We start from the raw sequence: 20819 nt of genomic DNA on the forward strand, positions 1-20819 counted from the left end.
ACAGCAAAATGCCCATGGCAGACGATGCTCAAAGTTATTTATAGGTTGGCTTCCAGGTTCACTTAAAGCTTCCCTTAATGGGAGGCAATGGGATCCATCACTCTAAATATTGGTTTGTTATTGTCACATGTGCTGAAATATAGTGAAAAGCTTTTGTTTGTGTGTCACCCAGACAGATTATGCCATACATAATTACATCAAGGTCATAAAACAAAAACAGAATGCGGAATAAAGTGTTACAGTTACAGAGAAAGTGCAGTGCAGGTAGACAAATAAAGTGCAGGGGCCATGACAAAGTAGATTCACATATCAAGAGTTTATGTAGTACATGCTCTCAGGCTTTTGTATCTTCTGCCTGATGGGAGAGGGGAGAAGAGAGAATGTCCGGGGTGGGAGGGACCCTTGATTATGTCGGCTGCTTTCCGAGCCAGTGGGAAGTGTAGACAGAGTCCATGGAGGGGAGGCTGGTTTGTATGATGTGCTGGGCTGTGTCCACAACTTTCTTCAGTTTCTTGCAGTCTTGGGCATAGCAGTTGCTGTACCAAAGGCCTGACTTGTACAAACCAGACGCAGAATATTATTTAAAATATAAACAGAAAATGCCGAAATACTCAGCAGGTCAAGCAGCACTTGTGGAGAAGGGAATCAGGATTAATGTTTCATTGGATAACCTTACATCGGAATATTATAACATATTGGCTGATGCTTTCCTTACCCTGGGGAAATACAAACTGATAGTTAGAATAAATGGATTATTTGTATCATACTTCAGATTAGCTCCTGAAATTACTTGAATGAACGTTAGATTTAACCGCAGTCCATATCGTTGGCATGAAGATGGATTGATAAGTATGCAGTGTAGTATGATGTGGCAAACATTGGAACACCAGAAAGAGCAACAGGAGGAGGCCATTCAGCCCCTCATGCCTGTTCTGCCATTCAATAAGATCATCGCTGATATCTTACCTTGATGCCACTCTCCTGAAGTAATGACACTCTCTATGATTACAGTAAGACCTCTTTACTACTGCATTCAGATTCTCTTGCAATAAAATCTAACCTACCACTTGTCTTCCCAATTGCTAGCTGTACCTGGACGTTAATGTTTAGTGATTTGTTAACAAACACCTTCTGAATACCTTCCAATCTCCTTCACCATCAAAAAGTACTCTGCTTTTTTGTTTTGGTTCTACGAAGGTGGATAACTTCACATTATTCCAGCTGCTACATCCTTACCCATTCACCGTGTCCTCTTGAAGATTCTCTTCATCTCCTGCGCAGCCCTCACTGGCCCTCAGATTTGTCATCAACAAGCTGGGATATACAGGCAGCCTCTGGGCTACATAAGGGTTCTGTTCCTGAGAACTGTCCACATGATTATCCATAAATCAGAAACAAACACTATTCTCCAAACCTAAGATGAAAACCCATTGCCCGAAGTAATTGAGCCTCCCGGTCCTGATGTATTCCCTCATTTCTCCTCGGTGCTGCATCGCGCTGTTGTGTTTCCCAAACCTACCCATATTGTATCACTCTGTGTACACTTCCTGTAGTTCTTTCTGTTCATCGAATGTCTTCTATCCCTAACACTACCCATAATTAAACTAATAGAACATATACTGTATTCAATTGTTAACGAATACCACAAAACATCGTAATATTATTTGTCAGGCTGACAAAGCATTTATGGGAGAATTTATGTAAGGTTGGATTTCCATAAGTCGGGTGTTCCGTGACCTGGGAACCTCTGTACTGTACCTGGTACCTGCATCCAAAACATTGATACAGACAGAGAAACTGCAGATGCTTGAATCTAGATGAAAAACACGATGATGCTGGAGGAACTCAGCAGGCCAGGCAGCATCCGTGGAGAAAAGCAGGCGGTCAACGTTTCGGGTCAGGACCCTTCTTCAGGTCTGAATATAGGAAAAGGGGAAGCCCAGTATATAGGAGGGAAAAGCAGAGCAGTGATAGGTGGACAGAAGAGGGGAGGCGGGGTGGGCACAAGGTGGTGATAGGTAGATGCAGGTAAGAGATGGTGAGAGGCAGGTGCGGGGAGGAGGGGAGAGCAGATCCACCGGGGGATGGGTCAAAGGTAAGGAGAGAGAGGATAAAAAGGGGGGGTAGAAAAAAGAGAGAGAGGCTAGGAAAGGGAAGAAAGAAGAGGCCTGGTTGTGGGGAAGGGGGGGGGGGGATTACTTAAAGTGGGAGAATTCAATGTTCATGCCGTTAGGCTGCAAGGTTCCAAGATGGAAAATGAGGTGCTGTTCCTCCAGTTTGCGCTTGGACTTCTCCCGGCAGTGGAGGAGGCCGAGGACTGTCGTATCAGTGACAGTGTGGGAGGGGGAGGTGAAGTGACCGGCAACGGGGAGATGCAGATCGCGGTTACGGACGGAGCACAGGTGTTCTGCGAAATGGTTACCTAGTCTACGTTTGGTCTCGCCGATGTAGAGGAGGCCACACTTGCAGTACTGAATGCATTGATACAGACTGTGAGCACCTATCCCTGAGGTATCCCTCTCGTCAGGCTCCCCCCCTGAAAATGATCTACTTATTCCTCTGTACAGAGGAACCAATCCACCATCATGCGGTTGTATATGTGAACACAGCCCAGTCCATCATGCAAAACAGCCTCCCTTCCATGGACTCCATCTACACTTCCAGCTGCCTTGGGAAAGCAGCCAATGTCATCAAGGACATCTCACACCCCAGATATTCCCTCTTCTCCCCCCTCCTGTCTGGCAGAAGATACAAAACCTTGAGAACACGTACCCACAGGCTCAAGGACAGCTTCTATCCCGCTGTTATCAGACTCTTGGATGGACCGCTCATATGCTAAAAGGTGAACTCTTGATCTCCCAATCTACCTCGTCGTGGCCCTTGCATTGCACTTTCTCTGCACTATATTCTGCATTCTGTTTGCCTTTTTTACTACCTCGATGTGCTTATGTACGGAATGATCTGTCTGGATGGCACTCAAACAAAAGTTTCTCACTGAATCTCAGTACACGTGACAAAAATAAACCAACTACCAATATGTCAGTACCAATGCCATTATATTTGGTCAGTCAGGCCATGGAATCTGAACTTCAGAAGGCATGGGACACCGATCCACATCCGGCTTTCCAAGAAGTCAGAGAAAGCCTGGGATCACCGCAGCTGAAAGTAATTAGCTCCACATAATCAACAGAAAGTTCCTTGAAAACCTCCAATAAGTAACCATTGGGAACAGCTGGATACACAGAGGAGTATCTGAACAGTCAACATGAGTGGTTGATGAGTTAGTCATAGCTACCTTAGATGTTCTAAAACTAATCACAATTTAAGTTGATTAAAACCCAAATTAATTAAGTATGTGAGTCAAAGTTGAAAATGGAAAGTGTAGCAAATTGGCTTCTCCACCAGAACCTCCCATGAATGTTGACATCCTGGTGATTTATCTTTCCTCTCAACTTTTCAAGACCATTAATGCTCGCAGTACAAATTAAATGAGTTGATTTGATCACTGCCTCCTTACAATGGTGGGGTTGGCGTTGACTTCTTGCTGAAACTATTACCATAACCCTCCCCATCGAATTCCAATTCCAATACATTCACTGATCGTCCCCTTATCTATTTTAGCTCACCACTACCTTCTCAAGAGCAATTAGAGATTCCCAATAAATATAGACCTTACCAGCAACATTGAGATCCTGAAAGCAAATTTAAAGAAGTTACCGAAAATACCCTCTAATAGATTTGTCAAACATGATTTCCACTTCAAAAATATGTGTCTTATTTGTATTTTTAACTGCCCTGTTACCACTTGCACATTCATCTAACTAGTTGATATTTCCCAAATTCTTGCTCCCTCCTTTCTTAAATAGAGCCAGTGCATTTGCTACCTCCCCAACTATGGGAACCATTCCAGAATCCATTGTCTCCATGGCCAACTCTTCCACATCCTGGGATGCAGGTTGTCAAGTCAAGCTGGCTCCCGGATCGACCAGTGATTGGTGAGCTGGTCTCGGTTTTGTCAACTCAACTCCCTGGAATGTGGAATAAAAGGAGCCAGGATGGGAATGCTTGCTGTTGATCCTGATGGTTATTGACTGACATTCCCAGCATTTTCCATGTTTATTTCAGATTTTCAGCATCTACTCTATTTTGCTTTTGGGTCCCTTATTTTGACTGTCAGTTGCCTGGGGCACTCACTGGGAGAACACTGCCTAATGGGTGACCGTGGGTTTTCAGTCAATTCTCAGTCAGAATTTGGTGGCTGAGGGGAGATGCTGAGGATCCTGACGCAGTGAGGGCCAGGGGACAGAAAGACAGAGCACAGACCAGGCAGGAATGATCAGTAGACAGGTGAGCATCCACTGCTCACAACTGGGACCCGGTGTAAAATCCGCCGTGGGATATTCGTCCTCTGCCAAGTGCTGGTTTTCAGAAACCAAGGCCTTGCATTGTTCTAAAGAAACCTAACATGCCAGCAGCGTCACACAGAGGAGCGACAAACAATGTGCTGGAGGAACTCAGCAGGTTGAGCAGCATCTGTAGGGAGAAAGAAATTTTTGAAGTTTTGAGTCGAAACCCTGCATCAGGACCCAAAACTTCGACAGCCCCTTTCCTCCCAAAGATGCTGCTCGACCCGCTGAGTTCCTCCAGCAGTTTGTTTGTTGCTCCAGATTCCATCATCTGCAGTCTTGGTAGTGTAGTGGTTAGCACAACACTATTACAGCACCAGCAACCCAGGTTCAACTCCTGCCGCTGTCTGTAAGGAGTTTGTACGTTCTCCCCGTGTCTGTGTGGGTTTCCTCCGGGTGCTCTGGTTTCCTCCCACATTCTAAAGATGTACGGGTTAGGAAGTTGTGGGCATGCTATGTTGGCACCGGAAGCACGGTGATACTTGCGGGCTGCCCCCAGAACACCCTACACAAAAAAAAAGATGCATTTCACTATGTGTTTCAATGTATATGTCACACTACAACCTGATAACAGCAGAGGGAACCTCGACACAATGACGATTGTGTTTGAATCCTCTGTAAACTGTTACAGTCCATTTCATCTTGTTCAAGTCCCTTTCCGGAGACTCGAGCACAAAAACCTTTGCTGGTCTGCAGCACCTTTGGGACGAGACATTAAACGGAGGTTCTGCCTGCCTTCTCAGGTTCCAGGGGCTATTTTAGTAAAAAGCAGGGTGTTCTCCCCAGTATCATTTTCCCCTCTCACCTGGCATTGCTAAAACAAAAATAAAAATTGGCCATCTTCATCTTGTTGCCTGTGGGGCACACTCTGTATCTAACAAAGTCACTATACAGAAGGAGGCCATTTGACCCATCCTGTCTGTGCCAGTTCATACAGCACAGAAGCAGGCCCCTCAGCCCACCATTGCCTTATTCTATCTTGTGTCTGTAGCCCTGGGGATCTCAGCTCCTCAGGTACACATCCAAGTCCTATTTAAGTGTGATGGGGTCTTCTGCCTCCCCCAGCCTCGCAGTTGTGAGCTCCCCCACACCCACACCACCCTCATTTTTCCACGTCTCTCTTCTACTATCAATTACTTTACATTCCTGCCATCTGGTTTTTGACCCCACTGTTGAGGAAAATGAATCTTCCCTACTTACTCCAGCCAGGCCCCCTCACAATGTTGTACACGTCAATCCCTCCTCAGCCCCCTCTGCTCCAAAGACAACAACACCAACCACACAAACCCTCCCCACTGCTCTGATTTTCCAGTCCTGGTAACGTCTTTGTAAATCTCCTCCACACCCTCGCCTGTGTTATCACCCCTTTCCAGAAACAACATTTTCAATGTCACAGCAACAGAAGAATTAAAAATGACTTCATTTGCTACAAAGCTCTTTGGAATGTCCTGAGACAAGTAAGTACTACTTCCCTTTCAAAGCTCACACTTCCATTTTCTTCTCTTCCAGCCAAACTCCTTTCATCTGTGCCCCTCCTGCAGGCTGAGTTTTCCGAAAGGAATCCTGAAACGACAAGTTTGCAGCTTTGAAAGGTTAAAATAACTTTTATTGAGCTAGTCCAAAGCACTCAGTAACGATATTGGGCTGTGTCACTGAAGCACTTTCTCCCAAAGTGGTCTGATTGTAGAACCTGCAAACTAATTAAAAATATGTTTTGGTTTAAACTTCCACATTTCTAATGGAACAAAATATATTTTACACTTAAGGTAAAGTTATCTGAACATTAGAGACATTTTCAGGTAATATTTGCGACTTGAAAGTGTGTAATTTGCTTGATCAAGTCTTTTTAAAATATCTCCAGTAAGCAGAAACAAATCCTATTCTGCTGTGCTTGTTTTATTGAACTCAGCAGTTCTGTCTGTTAAATCTTCCCAAACTGGTCCTTTAGGATGTGCCTTAAGCACACCTCTCGCTCCCTCTAATGATGTAAGCTGTTTGGGTTGGTGTTGGGCTGCCTCGCTATTAGGGCCCTGGAGAAAATTAATAATTTTGTAATCTGTAATCATTTTTTTCTTTACACATACTCAACATTCACATCTTAGTATTTCATATATATCACTGCGGAAATGGAAAAGAATCCCTAGACACAGATATTATTAAGGAGTCTAGGTGAGATTGTGAAGAAATCTCAGTTAAATTTATTTATGGAAGTGTTCTGGATTCTGTGATAAATCGGCCGTGTATGTTACACCATCACATACACATCAGTTGTGCAGAGTAATTCAAGAAGGAAGATGACCCAAGATCACATAATTAACTGTGTGACCAGCTCCGGGAAGCAGTCTCACCCAGCTAGAATTTCACACCTGCTGTAGTTATATTGTGCCTTCAAAAATTATTCTGATGTCTAACGGGAGCAGAGAGCCATCAACTGATCATTTCTTCCTGCACTTTGCAATTTGCAAATAAAGATCTTCATAATCTCTGAGCACACAGGAAGCAGCATTGTTACTTGGGAAGGATTGCAAATAGGGTGATGTATTAGTATTGGCATTGGTTTATTATTGTCGCATGTACCGAGATACAATGAAAAACTTTGTTTTGCATGCCATCCATACAGATCATTTCAAAACATAAGTACATTGAGGTAGTACAAGGGAAAAGCAACAACGGAATGCAGAATAGATGGGGAGGTGAGTAAATGGGTGTAAAAAATCCCACAAACAATCGCAGACATAATGAAGGACATGAAGGGATTTTCCTCCAGCCGACTGGCACACTGCATCCGGAAATTCCCCGGACAATCATTGCCTTTATCCTCTCATTTAAAATGGATTCTGAAGAATCCAAAGCAACATTCTTACCACCTTTATTGAGAAAGTTGATGGATTCTCAAAACCTCCCAGTCCAAAGGCAGGTGCTTTGTTCCTGCAAAAAAGTATTAGTCAGTATCTTGCTCAATACTCACAAGGCCACGGATTAGTCACAGAGGACTGTGTTTCCAGGAGAGTTTCACAAAACAGATGAGCTCATTGGAAGAGAAGCAAATTCCATTGATGCATCTCACAATGCATGACAATGAAGTGCACAGACCACCACTCCTATTCATGGTCATACAATGGCTGTAAGGAGACAGAGTGGGGGGAAAACGTGGGATAAAACAGAAGCTCTCAGTCCGCACTTAAAGGGTGGCTTAAAAAAACACGGCCATTTAAGAAGAACAGAGAGACACAAATAAAAGCAGCTAAAATTCAAAGAAGATCTTATTTATGAAACAACACATGAATTATACAGATGTGTGGCACCATGTTACATTTGCCCCTAAGTTAGGAAACAAGATTTCATTTGGGGAGGTGTATCCGAACTACCTAAGAATATGGAATTAGGCCTTAGACTGTCAACACTGGTTACAGGAAAACTTGGATAATCCTCAGGACTTGGTAGTGCCACCCTAGCAAACTTTCTGGACAATTGGACATTATTGACTATGAATACCCCAACACACTTTTAATTCACTTTATTAGAATAAAATTTCTAGTGAGGACAGTAAGCCTAAAGGGAGAGGAGGAACTAGAGCCCCGGTGAGATGAAGGGAGAACGGCAAACGTCAAAGTCAAAGTTGAGTTCATTGTCATATCCACAAGTCCATGTGTGCACAGGTGCAATGAAAAACTTACTTGCAGCAGCATCACGGGCACAGAGCATCAGATAAGCAGCATTCACAAGAAAACATAAATTAAACATAAATTCTGCACAACTTTTACAAGAAAGAACACAATTAGAACAAAAAAAGAGAGTCTATTTTAGTGCAAAGTGATCAAAGTGGTCACAGTGTTGCCAAACTGTAGTGATGAGGGTTGTGCCGGTTGGTTCAAGAACCGAATGGTTGAAGGGAAGTAGCTGTTCTTGAACCTGGTGGTGTGGGACTTCAGGCTTCTGTACCTCCTGCCCGATGGTAGCTGTGAGAAGATGGCATGGCCCAGATGGTGGGAATCTTTGATGATGGATGTTGCCTTCTTGAGGCAGCATCTCTTGTAGATACTACCGATGGTGGGGAGGGATGTGCCCGTGACATATTGGGCAGAGTTCACTACTCTCTGCAGCTTCTTACGTTCCTGTGCATTTGAATTGCTGTACCAGACCCTGATGCAACCAGTCAGGATACTTTCAACAGATCACCTGGTGAGCCAGATGCTGAACCATTGGGATTTCCGAATCATCAGCCAGTGGCTTTTCAGAGTTTTGCTGTACATAGCAAGAGTTGGAATTATGGTTACACAGCATTCTCTGCAAATATAATCCCTTTCAGTGCTTTTTCTCTGTCACTGCTCTCCCTGAAGGCATTGGTTTAATTTTCACTTATAACGGGTTCTTCCAAATTTAAAGAGCAGAACTTTTTCAGTTAATTAACCTTTGCTTTAAACTGAACTCCCATGCCTATCTAGTGAAATTTCAGTTACCTTGCATTTTTCTTGTTCACATCTTCAGATCCATTCCATAGGGAAATACAAACATTGGGGTTAAAGAGTTAATTGTCTTTATTTATCATTGCAAGGCCAACGAAAACTAATTTAATGTTTGTTTATGTTGAACCAGACAAAGTTTCTGAACGTGCAGCTTTTCGCTGCTCTAATTAACTGCAAAAGAAAAACTCAGATAATCCACCTTCTGACTCCTCGGAAATCCCAATGGTTTGGCATCTGGTCATCGGGTGAAGATTCCCATTTTCCTTCTGACACACCAGGGCCCAGGTTCCCTCACTCCCTTTAAATTCACCCGGTTCTGCTTCCGTGCTCCCTGGAAATCCTTCTGATTCCATTTCCAGTGATCCCTTTCAACTCACCAAGTTCACTGGAAAATATATTGTGCCGCTGTGTAACACCTAAAAACAAAGTGAGTTAAAATTGGGTATAATAGATAACATCCGATAGTCTGGAAAATCTTCCAGTCCGTCACCACCGATAGCCTGATGCCGGATTATCGGAGTTTGGGACGTCATTGTTAGAGATTGACTTTAATCAATTTAGTTCCACAGGATGGTAAGCCAGACTTATTCAGATTGCCTTTCTCCTGTGTGTGTGGAGACTTACGTTTGCCCTCATTGTGTGATATTCCTGAAGGGTTCATTAATACAATGAGGATGTGTACACTACATTACTGTCCAGGGCCCTGATAGCTCATCTGACTTTTTGCCAGGAGATGAGGCAGTGAAATCCATTATAAATGTTGAAGACAGTTACCAGGCTGCATTGGAGTGTTGGGAGGTGTGTAGTGCAGTGTGCTCTCCACTCGTCCCAAGGCATGAAACACATTGCTTCGAACAAGAATCGCAGGATTGTTCCTGCATGGAATGTGGTTGTGCAACCCACTGAATCTGCACTTGCTTTATGCAGGAAAGATCCATCCACTCCCACTCCCCCACCTTCTCCCACAGCCCCGCAAAATCTTTCCCTCCAGCTCCCTTTTGAACGGTACACTAAAATCTGCCAGCAGGAATAGTGTAGACAAGTGCACGCTACTTCCCCATCAGTGCCCTCCAAGCTCTAACCACTCAGTGGGCAGAAAAAGTTTTCTTGGTGTTTCTTCTGATACTTTTGCTTTCACTATAAATCCTCTGTTTCTTGATCCCTCTGCCAATGAGGTCAGCTTCTCTCTACCTGTCTGTACCCTTCATGATTTTAAATATCTCCATCAGAGCCTCTCACAATCCCGTCTGGTCCACGGAGAACTACCCCAGCTTCTATCCACATAACCAAAGTCCCCCATATCTGGAATCACTTTAATCTCCTCTGTATCACCTGTGGCTGACAGTAGAGGAAAGAACTAGTTAGCCTGAGGACTGGGAGTCTTTAGAACTCAGGAAAGGAAGACTGAGAAATTGTTACACAAAGGCATGGTAGAATATTGGAGAAAAGTGAAGCAGACTGTAAGAGGTTCTATTAGATATGTAAAGAGGAAAAGACTATTGAGGCAAATGTACATCCCTTGCAGAGAGAGGATAACTTACAATGGGAAATAAGGAATTGGCAGAGGAATTAAACAAATATTTTGTGTCTGTTTTCATGGAGGAAAACACAGAAAAACTGTCAGAAATATTAGAGAACCTGTATCCAGTGAGGACGAGGAACTGAAGGAAATAAATATTAGTCAAAAACTAGCGCTGGAGAAGTTGGCAAGCTTGAAAGCTGATAAATCCCAAGGACCTGATGATCTATATGCTTGAGTTTTGAACGAGCTGGCTGTAGAGATAGTGAACACTCTGGTTACCATCTGCCAGAATTATATAAGATTCTGAAGTCGTTCCTTTTGGTTGGAGGGTGGCTAATGCAGCCCTGCTATTTAAGAAAGGAGGGAGACAGAAAATAGGGAACTACTGATCCATTAAATCAATATCAGTGTCACAGAGTCACAGAGTCATACAGCACAGAAACAGGCCCTTCGGACCAATTCGTCCATGCGGACCAAGGTGCCTAGCTGAGCTAGTCCCATTCGCCCATGTTAGAACATAGAACAGTACAGCGCAGGAACAGGCCCTTCGGCCCACAATGCCTGTGCTGAACACGAGGCCAAGTTAAACTAATGCCTTCTGCCTACACACGGTCCATATCACTCCATTCCCTGCATATTCATGTGCCTATCGAAAAGCTTCTTGAATGGATAGGGAAATGCTGAAATCTGTAATGAAGGATGTCATAATAAAGCATCTTGAAAAGAATAATAGGATTAAGTAGAAACAAAATTATGTTTGACTAATCTGTTTTTGATTAACTAATTGATAATTTACACAGACTCATTGACTAATTTGATGGGTTCTGTGAGGATGTGACTCGTAGAACAAATGGAAGGGAACCAGAAATGTTGTGTACTTTTGGAAGATTTATGACAAGATCCCACACAGGAGGCAGGTTAACAAGGTTAGTGCACAGAGTAATCAGAAGCAGAATCAGGTTTATTATCACTGATATACATTATGAAATTTGTTGTTTTGTGGCAGCAGTACATTGCAAGACATAAAGACATAAAAATTATTATAAGTTACAAAATAAATAGTGCAAAAGAGGAATAATGAGGTAGTGTTCATGTGTTCATGGACCGTTCAGAAATCTGATGACGGAGGGGAAGAAGCTGTTCCTGAACCATTGAGCGTAGGTCTTCAGGCTCCTGTAGCTCCTCCCTGATGGTAGTAACGTGAAGAGGGCATGTCCCGGGTGGTGAGGGTCCTTAATGATAGATGCTACCTTCTTGAGGCACCGTCTCTTGAAGATGCCCTCGATGGCGGGGAGGGTTGTGTCCGTGATGGAGCTGGCTGAGTCTACAACCCTCTGCAGCCTCTTTGGGGACAGTAATGATGGATTGAGAAATGGTTATTGGTCGGAAAGCAAAGAGTGGGAATAAATGGATCGCAACACTGGTGGCTCTTCTGTGACTAGTAGGTACCATAGAGATTGGACTTCAGACTATATTTCTTATTTCTCTCTCCCAACTTGCACTAATGTCATAACTTTGTTTATTTTGTCATGTAAGTTATGTATAATTTATGTCCTGTGCTGCTGCTACAAAAAGCTAATTTTCATGGCATTTATACCCTGGGTATGTATGCCTAAGACAATAAACTTGAACTTGAATTTGATGGGTTCTTGAACCCCAGCTATTCACAGTCTCCACCAATGATTTGGTCAAATGTCACATCTCCAAGTTTGCTGAAGATACTAAGCTGGAGAAATAAGGAGAAGGGGCAGGGGACAAATGGGGGTACTCACCTGGGAGATGACATGGACCTGATGGGCTGAATAGACTCCTGTGTCATGGTAAGGAAAGATAAGGTGCGATTGTGGGATTGGGTCAGGGTAAGGTGCAAAAAGACCTCCGGGGATACGAACAAGATGAGTGAATGGATGAAAACAGAATAGGTGAGAAACGTGAAGTTATCCAGTGTGGTCCATGACTGAGAAGCTGAGTGCTCACCAAATGGTGAGAGATGAAGTAATTCTGATGTTCAAAGGGACCCAGGTGCGCTTGTACACAAGTCACTGTAACCCAATGTGTGGGTGCAGCAAGCAATTAAGATGGCAGAGTCATAGAGCTGTACAGCCTGGAAATATGCCCTTTGACCCACAGAGTCCCCATCAACTGTCAAGCACGTATTTACGCTCAACCTATTTTTTAATAATCCCATTTTTTCATCTCCCCACATTCCCATCAACTGTCCCCAGATTCCACTATTCAATTGCACACCAGGGGCAATTTTAAGCGGCCAATTAACCCAGTGACCCACGTGTCTTTGGGATGCGGGAGAAAACTGGAGCACTGCGAGGAAACCCATAGAGTAACCAGGAGAATGTGACAACGCTGGAGGTCGGGATTGAACCCGGGTCTCTGGCGCTGTGAGGCAGCAGCTCTACCCGCTGTGCTGCCCGAGTCTCCTGTCACATGTAAACACCAGATTTTAATTAATCGATGGGAAGTTACTTAAATCATCCAAATATGACTTGGAACAACCAGCCCAGCATCGACAGAGCCCAGATTATTTATAACTTTGTATGGTAATTTCTCTGCCCGAGACTGTAAGAAGTTGCAGAGAGTTGTGAACACAACCAGGGCTATCACACAAATCAGCCTCATCTCCATTGACTCTGCCTAGACTTCCCGCTGCCTCGGGAAAGCTGCCTTCATATTCAAGGACCCCTCCCACCCCAGTCATTCTCTCTTCTCCCCTTTCCTGTCAGGCAGAAGATACAAAAGCAATGAGAACATGTACCATCAAGCTCAAGGACAGCTTCTATCCCACTGTTATAAGATTCTCAAATGGACCTCTTATACACTAAAGACGAACTCTTGATCTCTAAATCTATCTTGGCGTGGCCTTTGCACATTATTTGTCTACCTGCACTGCACTTTCTCTGTAACTGTAACACTATTCTGTTAATATTAAAACTGCATTCTATTTAATTTTTCCTTTTGTACTACCTCGATGTACTTATGTTTGGAATGATCTGTCTGCACGGCACGCAAACAAAAGCTTTTCACTGTATCTCAGTACATGTGACACTAATAATAAGCCAAACCAATTACTTTGTGTATAAACTAGCAGTTTTACAATCAATAAACTAATACTTCAATATTACTTTAACACAGAAAACTGGAGGTTGATTTTTTTCTGACTACATTTATGGAAGAATTATTACTAAAGCACTTTATTTTTAAATCACACAGGTAATTTATGTTCTACAGAGGTCAATGAGTGCCTGTCAGAGCCATGTCAGAACAATGGGATTTGCATAGCTGGTCTGGATAACTACACCTGCCAGTGTCCACGGGATCCCGTCATCTACTTTGGAAAGAATTGTGAACTACTGTTTGATGCCTGCCATTTCCAGCTGTGCATGAATAACGGCACCTGTCACACCACACTGGGAAGTCTGCAGTACAACTGCACCTGTTTACCTGGCTTTGCAGGTACTCAATGCAGTCTAAATATAAATGAATGCGAGAGCAACCCTTGCCGAGGGCTTCATGTGGATTGCATAGATCAGGTGAATGGATATAGTTGCCGGTGCTCTCCAGGGTATGAAGGGGAAAACTGCACAACAGAGATCAATCAATGTCTTACCAACTCATGCAAGAACAATGGAACTTGCTTGGATGGGATTGGGAATTATACTTGTGATTGTCAACCTGGTTACACAGGGGTTCACTGTGAAACCGATATTGACGAGTGTGCATCAAGCCCGTGTTTGAATGGGGCTCTGTGTATTCAAGGGGTAAATAAATATAGATGCTTCTGTGTTCCTGGATATCAGGGATCTAACTGTGAAATTGACATCAACGAATGTGCATCCAAGCCGTGCAGAAATGGGGCTACGTGCGTACATGATGTGGATCGATACTTGTGTGTCTGTCCTCTTGGCTACAAAGGTAATTTACGATTCAAGTTTAGGGCATGCATACATTTAAATAGAATAGTAATTCTACTAATTTAGATAGATTTACTACAAGCAGATTCTGCAGAAAAAATGTGTGGAATCTGTAAAAGAATGCACAGTGCCAAATTTGAGGGAACGAACACAGATTGGAATTGTGTTCATTCCTAATGTTTGCAGTTCTACTTTGGGACGATAATGGTGATTTCACTTCATTACAGATCCCTATCCAACATGACTCCCAGTGTCTACCGTCAGTGGTTTCCTTGCTAGGATTCGACAGTCATTAATGCTATTGTGCGATTTGAACTCAAGGAGCATATCAGAGTCATGTTTGCTGGACAGAGCATTTTGTTCAGAATGTCTTACCGTGATATGTTGGTGGAACAGAAGAACCAATATTTTCTCCCTCATCTGGCTGACTAAATTTGCCACACACACACCTGGTTATTCATCAAGAAGGGCAGATAGACAATTCAAATTATTCTCTTAGTTCCTGATTATGTTGCTCTGTGAGCACTGGTGGCACCTGGGGAATATGTCACCTGGGAATAGGTCGCCTGGTGATAGGTCGCCTGGTGATAGGTCGCCTGGTGATAGGTTGCCTGCTGACATATCACCTGCAGAAGTGCTCCCACCAAGTGCTCTCATCTGGACACCTACTGGAACTCTCATTGTTTTCAGAAACTCCTCTCAGAGGACACCTGAAGCTACGATTCAAACTTTTACTGAGTTTTAGCAGTGCACTAAACCAAAATTATTGCTGAACAACCTCTCTGACCCTGAAGACCTAACTTGGTACCTGGAGTCTTTATTCCTGAGGACTTTGAGTCGTAGGATCACACAGCACGGAAACACCCCTTTGGCCCAACTTGTCCAAGCCAACCAAGATGCTCATCTAAGCCAGGCCCATTTGCCCACGTTTGGCCCATATTCCTCTAAGCCTTTCCTATCCATGAACCTGTCCAAGTGTCTTTTAATGACTTGGACAACTCATGCCTTCAAAAGCCTTTCAGCTGTTTCTGTATTATCTCTTGAAACCAGAAGCATTTAAAAGATGCTAATCTAGACGAAATTATTTAAAGTCTTAAAAGTCATTATTAAAATTAGAAATAAAAACATGCATTTATTTAAAAACTCAGTTAACAGATATAAATTAATGAAATATAGCACTATAAATTGAAGAAAAAGTAAACCAGTTTCCATCTGGCTGGTCAATCCCATTCAAACAGGTACTGTATGCTTCACCGCCAGCTGAAGAGCAGCAGTTCTGTAACTGGCTAATGTTAAAATTTCAGTCCCAGACTCCCCGAGAGGTACTGAACTCAAAGAAAATAGAATCCCACTGATAGTCCATCAGGGGAGCTGGCCCAGGACATTTCATGCAGAAAAGCACCATGTTACGAAGACATTGTACTATTTGGACATAGGACCTAGTTTACCGGTGCATTAGTTGATAGAATTTAATGCTGCTATTAAGTCATAAAGCACAGAAACAGGCCCTTCAGCCCACCGAGTCTGTGCCAACCCTCAAGCACCCACTTACACTGATTCCATTTTACTTTTTATTCTCCCTATATTCCTTTTAATTCCCATCAGATTCTACCATTCACCTATATACTAGGCGCAAATACAGCAGCCAATTAACCTACCAACCCGCACGTCTTTGAGATGTGGGAGGAAGTTCTATCCGTATTTCTGTTTAAGGAGGGTAGACAGTAAGTTAAACCAACAAAGTAGTATGTTAAACAAAATGATCCATCTCCCTCCATTTCCTGCATATTCATGGGCCTGTCTAAAACCCTCTTAAATGCCTCTATCATATCTGCCTCCACCATCACCCCAGGCAGCGCATTCCAGGCACCCACCACTCTCTGTTTAAAGAACTTGCCCCACACACCTCCTCTAAACTCCCCCCCCTTAACTAAAATGCATGTCCTCTCGTATTTGAACCTTTCACCCTGGGAACAAGATTCTGACTGTCTACCCAATCTATGCCTCATAATTTTATAACCTTCTCTCAGGTCTCCCCTCAGCCACTGGTGCTCCAAAGAAAAGAACCAAGTTTGTCCAACCTCTCCTTATAGCCACCTACCCTCTAATCCAGACAACATCCTGGAAAACCTCTTCTGTACCCTTTTTCAAAGTTTCCACATCCTTCCTGTAATGAGGCAACCAGAACTGCACACAATACTCCAAGTGTGGCCGAACCAAAGTTTTCTACAGCTACAACAAATACGACAAATACTCACACCTGCCCGTGTCAAACCCAAGCTCAAGCATCTATCCTGTCTCTATTCTAATCTTAATCTGACAACTGGATGTTAGCATTGAGCACATTTTCATCAGCTTGAATGTATATTCCCTGGGCAGCTTTGACACCTTTAGGTCGAAAAGTCCTCAGGCTTCAAAGCTGTCCTCCGCTGTACAAAAGTTTAGGTGCTTGGTGGAATCACAGAGTCCCAGAGCACAGACACTAGCACATCCTGAGAGGCAGCTGGCTCTGCAGGCACACTTCAGGGTGAAAGCATTTCTGGTAATCCATCATAGAAAGAGACCTGCATAAAATGGTGTAAAGTGAAGTTTAGCAGGTCTGGTAGGGTAAGTATATTTTAAAACTTATCTACAGCCTCAAATAATAGAAACTAGTTCTGTAAATGCCGTGATCCCTTTAACTCAAACTGCCCAATCTCGTGTTCCAGACTCTTGTACATTTTGAGGTGTGAAGATCAGAAGCTATTTCTTTTGAACTGATCCCCCCATGATTCTTCTTCAGTGCCAACTTGGACCGGTTAGTAACCCTCCTCTGCCTGCGGGCTGTGGTTCAGGCACCTCTCTGTGCTGGCATCTGTACAGGGCTCATTGTCTATCATCACAGGTGCTCCTCTGATGAGATGGTACCAAAGATCCCTGTGCACTATCATAAAGAAGAGTGGGGGATTTACCCCATTATCCGCCGCCCATATTTAACTCTCAACCTATGTCAATTAAAAATATAGTTGAGGTGGCCATTATTGCACTGTTGATTGTGTGAGCCTGCCTTGTGAAATTCTTCAGGGCCTTTAAAGGAATAGTTTAGGGGGAGTTGCACAAGTCCCTGGAATTAGAGAGATATTGTGTGTCTGTGTGTCAACGATCTCACACTCTACTTATTTCTGAGGGTCGATGTGTTGGGGAGAGGTGAGGAAGAGGGCACATGGGATGGTGGGAAGGGGAGGACTTGCCTCTTCCTCAGGCATATTTCCACTGTCCCACTCTGAACACTGCTACAGTGGCTGCATTTGATTGGCTGCTAAGCATTTTGGGATGATAAAGGGCACCATAAAAAGGCAAGACTTCTTCGATACCTACTTTGAATCAGATCAGGTTGTGCTTGCTGAGAACCCATCCCACGAACAGACGGTACAGCAGATTCCATATCACCATGAGAAATCTCTATGATTTATTCTTCGACAAAATGAGATTTTTTGAGCTGCCTGTTAGTTTGTTCCTGTCAGCAACTTCAGCTATTCCTTTCCTTTTCCTATCCTTTGACCTTTTAAAAACACAAGATTCTGCATCATCAGCCTAACAGACGCTCTTTCTGTTTATTTAGCAGTTTAAAGGTCAAGGCAACAAGTTCTTACTCATTTGTAAGCTCATTTATTAAACCTATACATCTGCTGCCTGCACATAAAATAAATAGCTTTCTAAAAAAATTTTTGGATCATATTTACACATGAATGTGAAAACTTTATGATAAAAATATTGGGCCCAAATTTATTATTAGATCTCCATTAGAAAGTCTTTCATTATTGCTTTGTGTAGACTGTGTCAGGAGCTACCTTCAAATCCCTGTGTGGCCCTTTATGGGAGCAATTAAAATCATGTATATATTCGGACTTCAGTCTGAATTCTTTTGATTTCACATAATTGGATCTTTATTTTTCAAAATAAATACTTCAACTTAAGAGATAGTGGCACTTTGAAAAATAAATACCTTCCTGTTCATAGTCCTGATGTGAATTCCCATTGAATATCTCTATCTATCTATATCTTAAAAAATCTTGAACATTCCTAATGACGAAGAAATAACCACCAAACCCACAGTATCTGGATATGAGATTTACTTTCTGTTCTTCTTGGTGGTCAGCTGAACAAATTAAATCATTTTTAATCTTTTAAAGTTTGAATGATAAAGATTCCTTTGCGGACAATAAACAGGCAGATAGAGTCAAAGAGAGATACGGCATAGAAACAGGTTCTTCAGCTCACCAAGTCTGTGCCAATCATCATGCACCTATTTTCACACTAATCCTACCCTAAGCCATTTCATTCTCCCTAAAATTGTCTTAAATCCTCCCCAGAATCTACCTTTCACCTGCACTCTGGGGGCAATTTACAATGGCTAATTAACCTACCAAACAGCACACCTTTGGGACATGGGAGGAACTTACGTTTAGTTTTTGATGGAGGAATATTCTGCTATTGAACCACATCTACCTTTTCCAAACTACCGTGTGCCCATACAGAAATTTTATCCACTGAATTAATCGTGTTGTAGTAACAATAATGTGACAGTTCCGTACATTAATAGGACTGGCAATGTCCGAAGTTGGCTTTTCCCTGAGATTCATGAAATCACAGAAGTCAGTCTTCAGCTAATTCAAATCTCTCCTCATGATATCAAGAAATACCCAGGAGCACTAGATACAGCAAAGGCTGTTGGACCAGACCACATCCCAGCTATAGCACTCAAGGCCTGACCTCATTGGCTCAGGTCCACTTCTAGCCAAGCTGTTCCAGTACAGTTACAACATTGGCATCGACCCAATGAGGTGGGAAATTGCCCAGGTACATCCTGTTCACAAAATTTAGGACAAATCCAATCTGGCTAATTATCTTCAAGTCTGTCTGCTCTTAAACTTCAGCACTATGACGGGAAGTTTTGTTGACAACGCTAACGAGCGGTACTTACTTGCCAATAACCTGTTCATCGATGCCCAGATTGGGTTTCAACAGGACCACTTGGCCAAATCCTCCTTACAGTCTTGGTCCAAACATGAACCAAAGAGCTGAATTCCAACAGTGGGGTGAGAGTGACTGGTCTTAACAAGGCAACATTTGACCAAGTGTGGCATCAAGGTGAAAGCTGAGGTAAATGGGCATTAAAGGGACTGCATTCTAATGGTTGAGGGCACTCACCATACAAAGCAATGATCCCAGGCCTGGGTCTTCACTGCGGGAGTTCCTCAGGTCCCCAGGCCCAACTATCTCCAGTTGCTTCATCACTGATCTTCTTCATCATACGGACAGAAGCGGGGATGTCCACTGGAGACATGGGAGACTGCAGATGCTGGGATCTGGAGCAACACAAAAAGTGCTGGAGGAACTCAGCGGGTCAGGCAGCATCTGTGGAGGGAAATGGACAGTTAATGTTTCGGGCTAACCTGGACTGCTAGGCGAAGACACGGCAGGGGTTGGAGATGGGGTTAGGTGTGGAGTGGGAGTGGGGTAGTGGGTTGGAGGGCTTGGGAGGCTGGGTGAGGTAGTGGAAAGAGGAGGGCTCGGCGGAGTGAGGGGAGGATGAGGGGTTGGGGAGGCGTGAGAGAACAGGGGTGGGTGGGGAGTGGCAGTGGAAGGGGAGTAGCAGGACCCAGTGGCGGCATTAGTGGTCTTGACCTGGAGGTGGCTGGGACCAGAGTGGGAGCAGTGCAGACGAAGGATCTCGACCTGACACGTCGACTGTCCATTCCCCTCCATTGATGCTGCCTGACCCGCTGGGCTCCTCCGGTGGTGTTTGTGTTGCTGGGGATGTTCACTGATGTTTTTGCAACTTGTCAGCAAATGAACCAACTCACACATGCATGCAGCCAGACCTAGACAATGTTCAGGCATGGGCTGATATGCGGCAAGTAAAATTCATGCCACAAAAGTGCCTGGTAAAGACATTCAATGGCATTACTGTCTCTGAGTCCTTCACCATCAACATCCTGGGGATCTCTATTGACCAGAAATTTATCTGAACCAGCCCTATAAATAGCATGACTACAATAGCAGGTCAGGGACTGAGTATCGTGCAGTGAATGACTCACCAGCTGACAGCAGGAGGACTTTCCACCATCTACAAAGCACAAGTTGGGATTTGAGTGGAATATTCTCCAATTGTTCAGTCAATTGCAACTCCAACAGCTCTCAAGAAGCACAACACCATCCAGAGCAATGGAGCCCATGTGGTTGGTGCTCCACTACGTTAAAAATTAACTTCCCCTTCCACAGGCACACGGTATTACCATCTACAAAATGCACTTCAATTACTTACCTATGTTACTCCAACAGCACCTTCCAAACCCACAGCTTCTACCACCAAGGACGTGGGCTGTTGGCCTTGGGTTGAAAAACACGATGATGCTGGAGGAACTCAGCAGGCCGGGCAGCATCCGTGGAGAAAAGCAGGCGGTCAATGTTTCGGGTCAGGACCCTTCTTCAGGACTGAAGATAGGAAAAGGGGAAG

At 43.7% G+C, this 20819-nt stretch overlaps 1 protein-coding gene across 1 annotated transcript in view; it reads left to right on the forward strand.

The window, feature by feature from the left end:
• Nucleotides 1-20819, forward strand: part of LOC127582053 (protein crumbs homolog 1-like) — a 131427-nt gene that overhangs the window by 49450 nt on the left and 61158 nt on the right. Inside the window, exon 2 of the mRNA XM_052037017.1 lies at nt 13620-14321. Within this exon, the coding sequence (XP_051892977.1) occupies nt 13620-14321 (702 nt within the window). The remainder of the gene's footprint in view (nt 1-13619; nt 14322-20819) is intronic.

This window comes from Pristis pectinata, chromosome 23 (genome assembly GCF_009764475.1).
Source record: "Pristis pectinata isolate sPriPec2 chromosome 23, sPriPec2.1.pri, whole genome shotgun sequence".
Lineage (NCBI taxonomy): Eukaryota > Metazoa > Chordata > Chondrichthyes > Rhinopristiformes > Pristidae > Pristis > Pristis pectinata.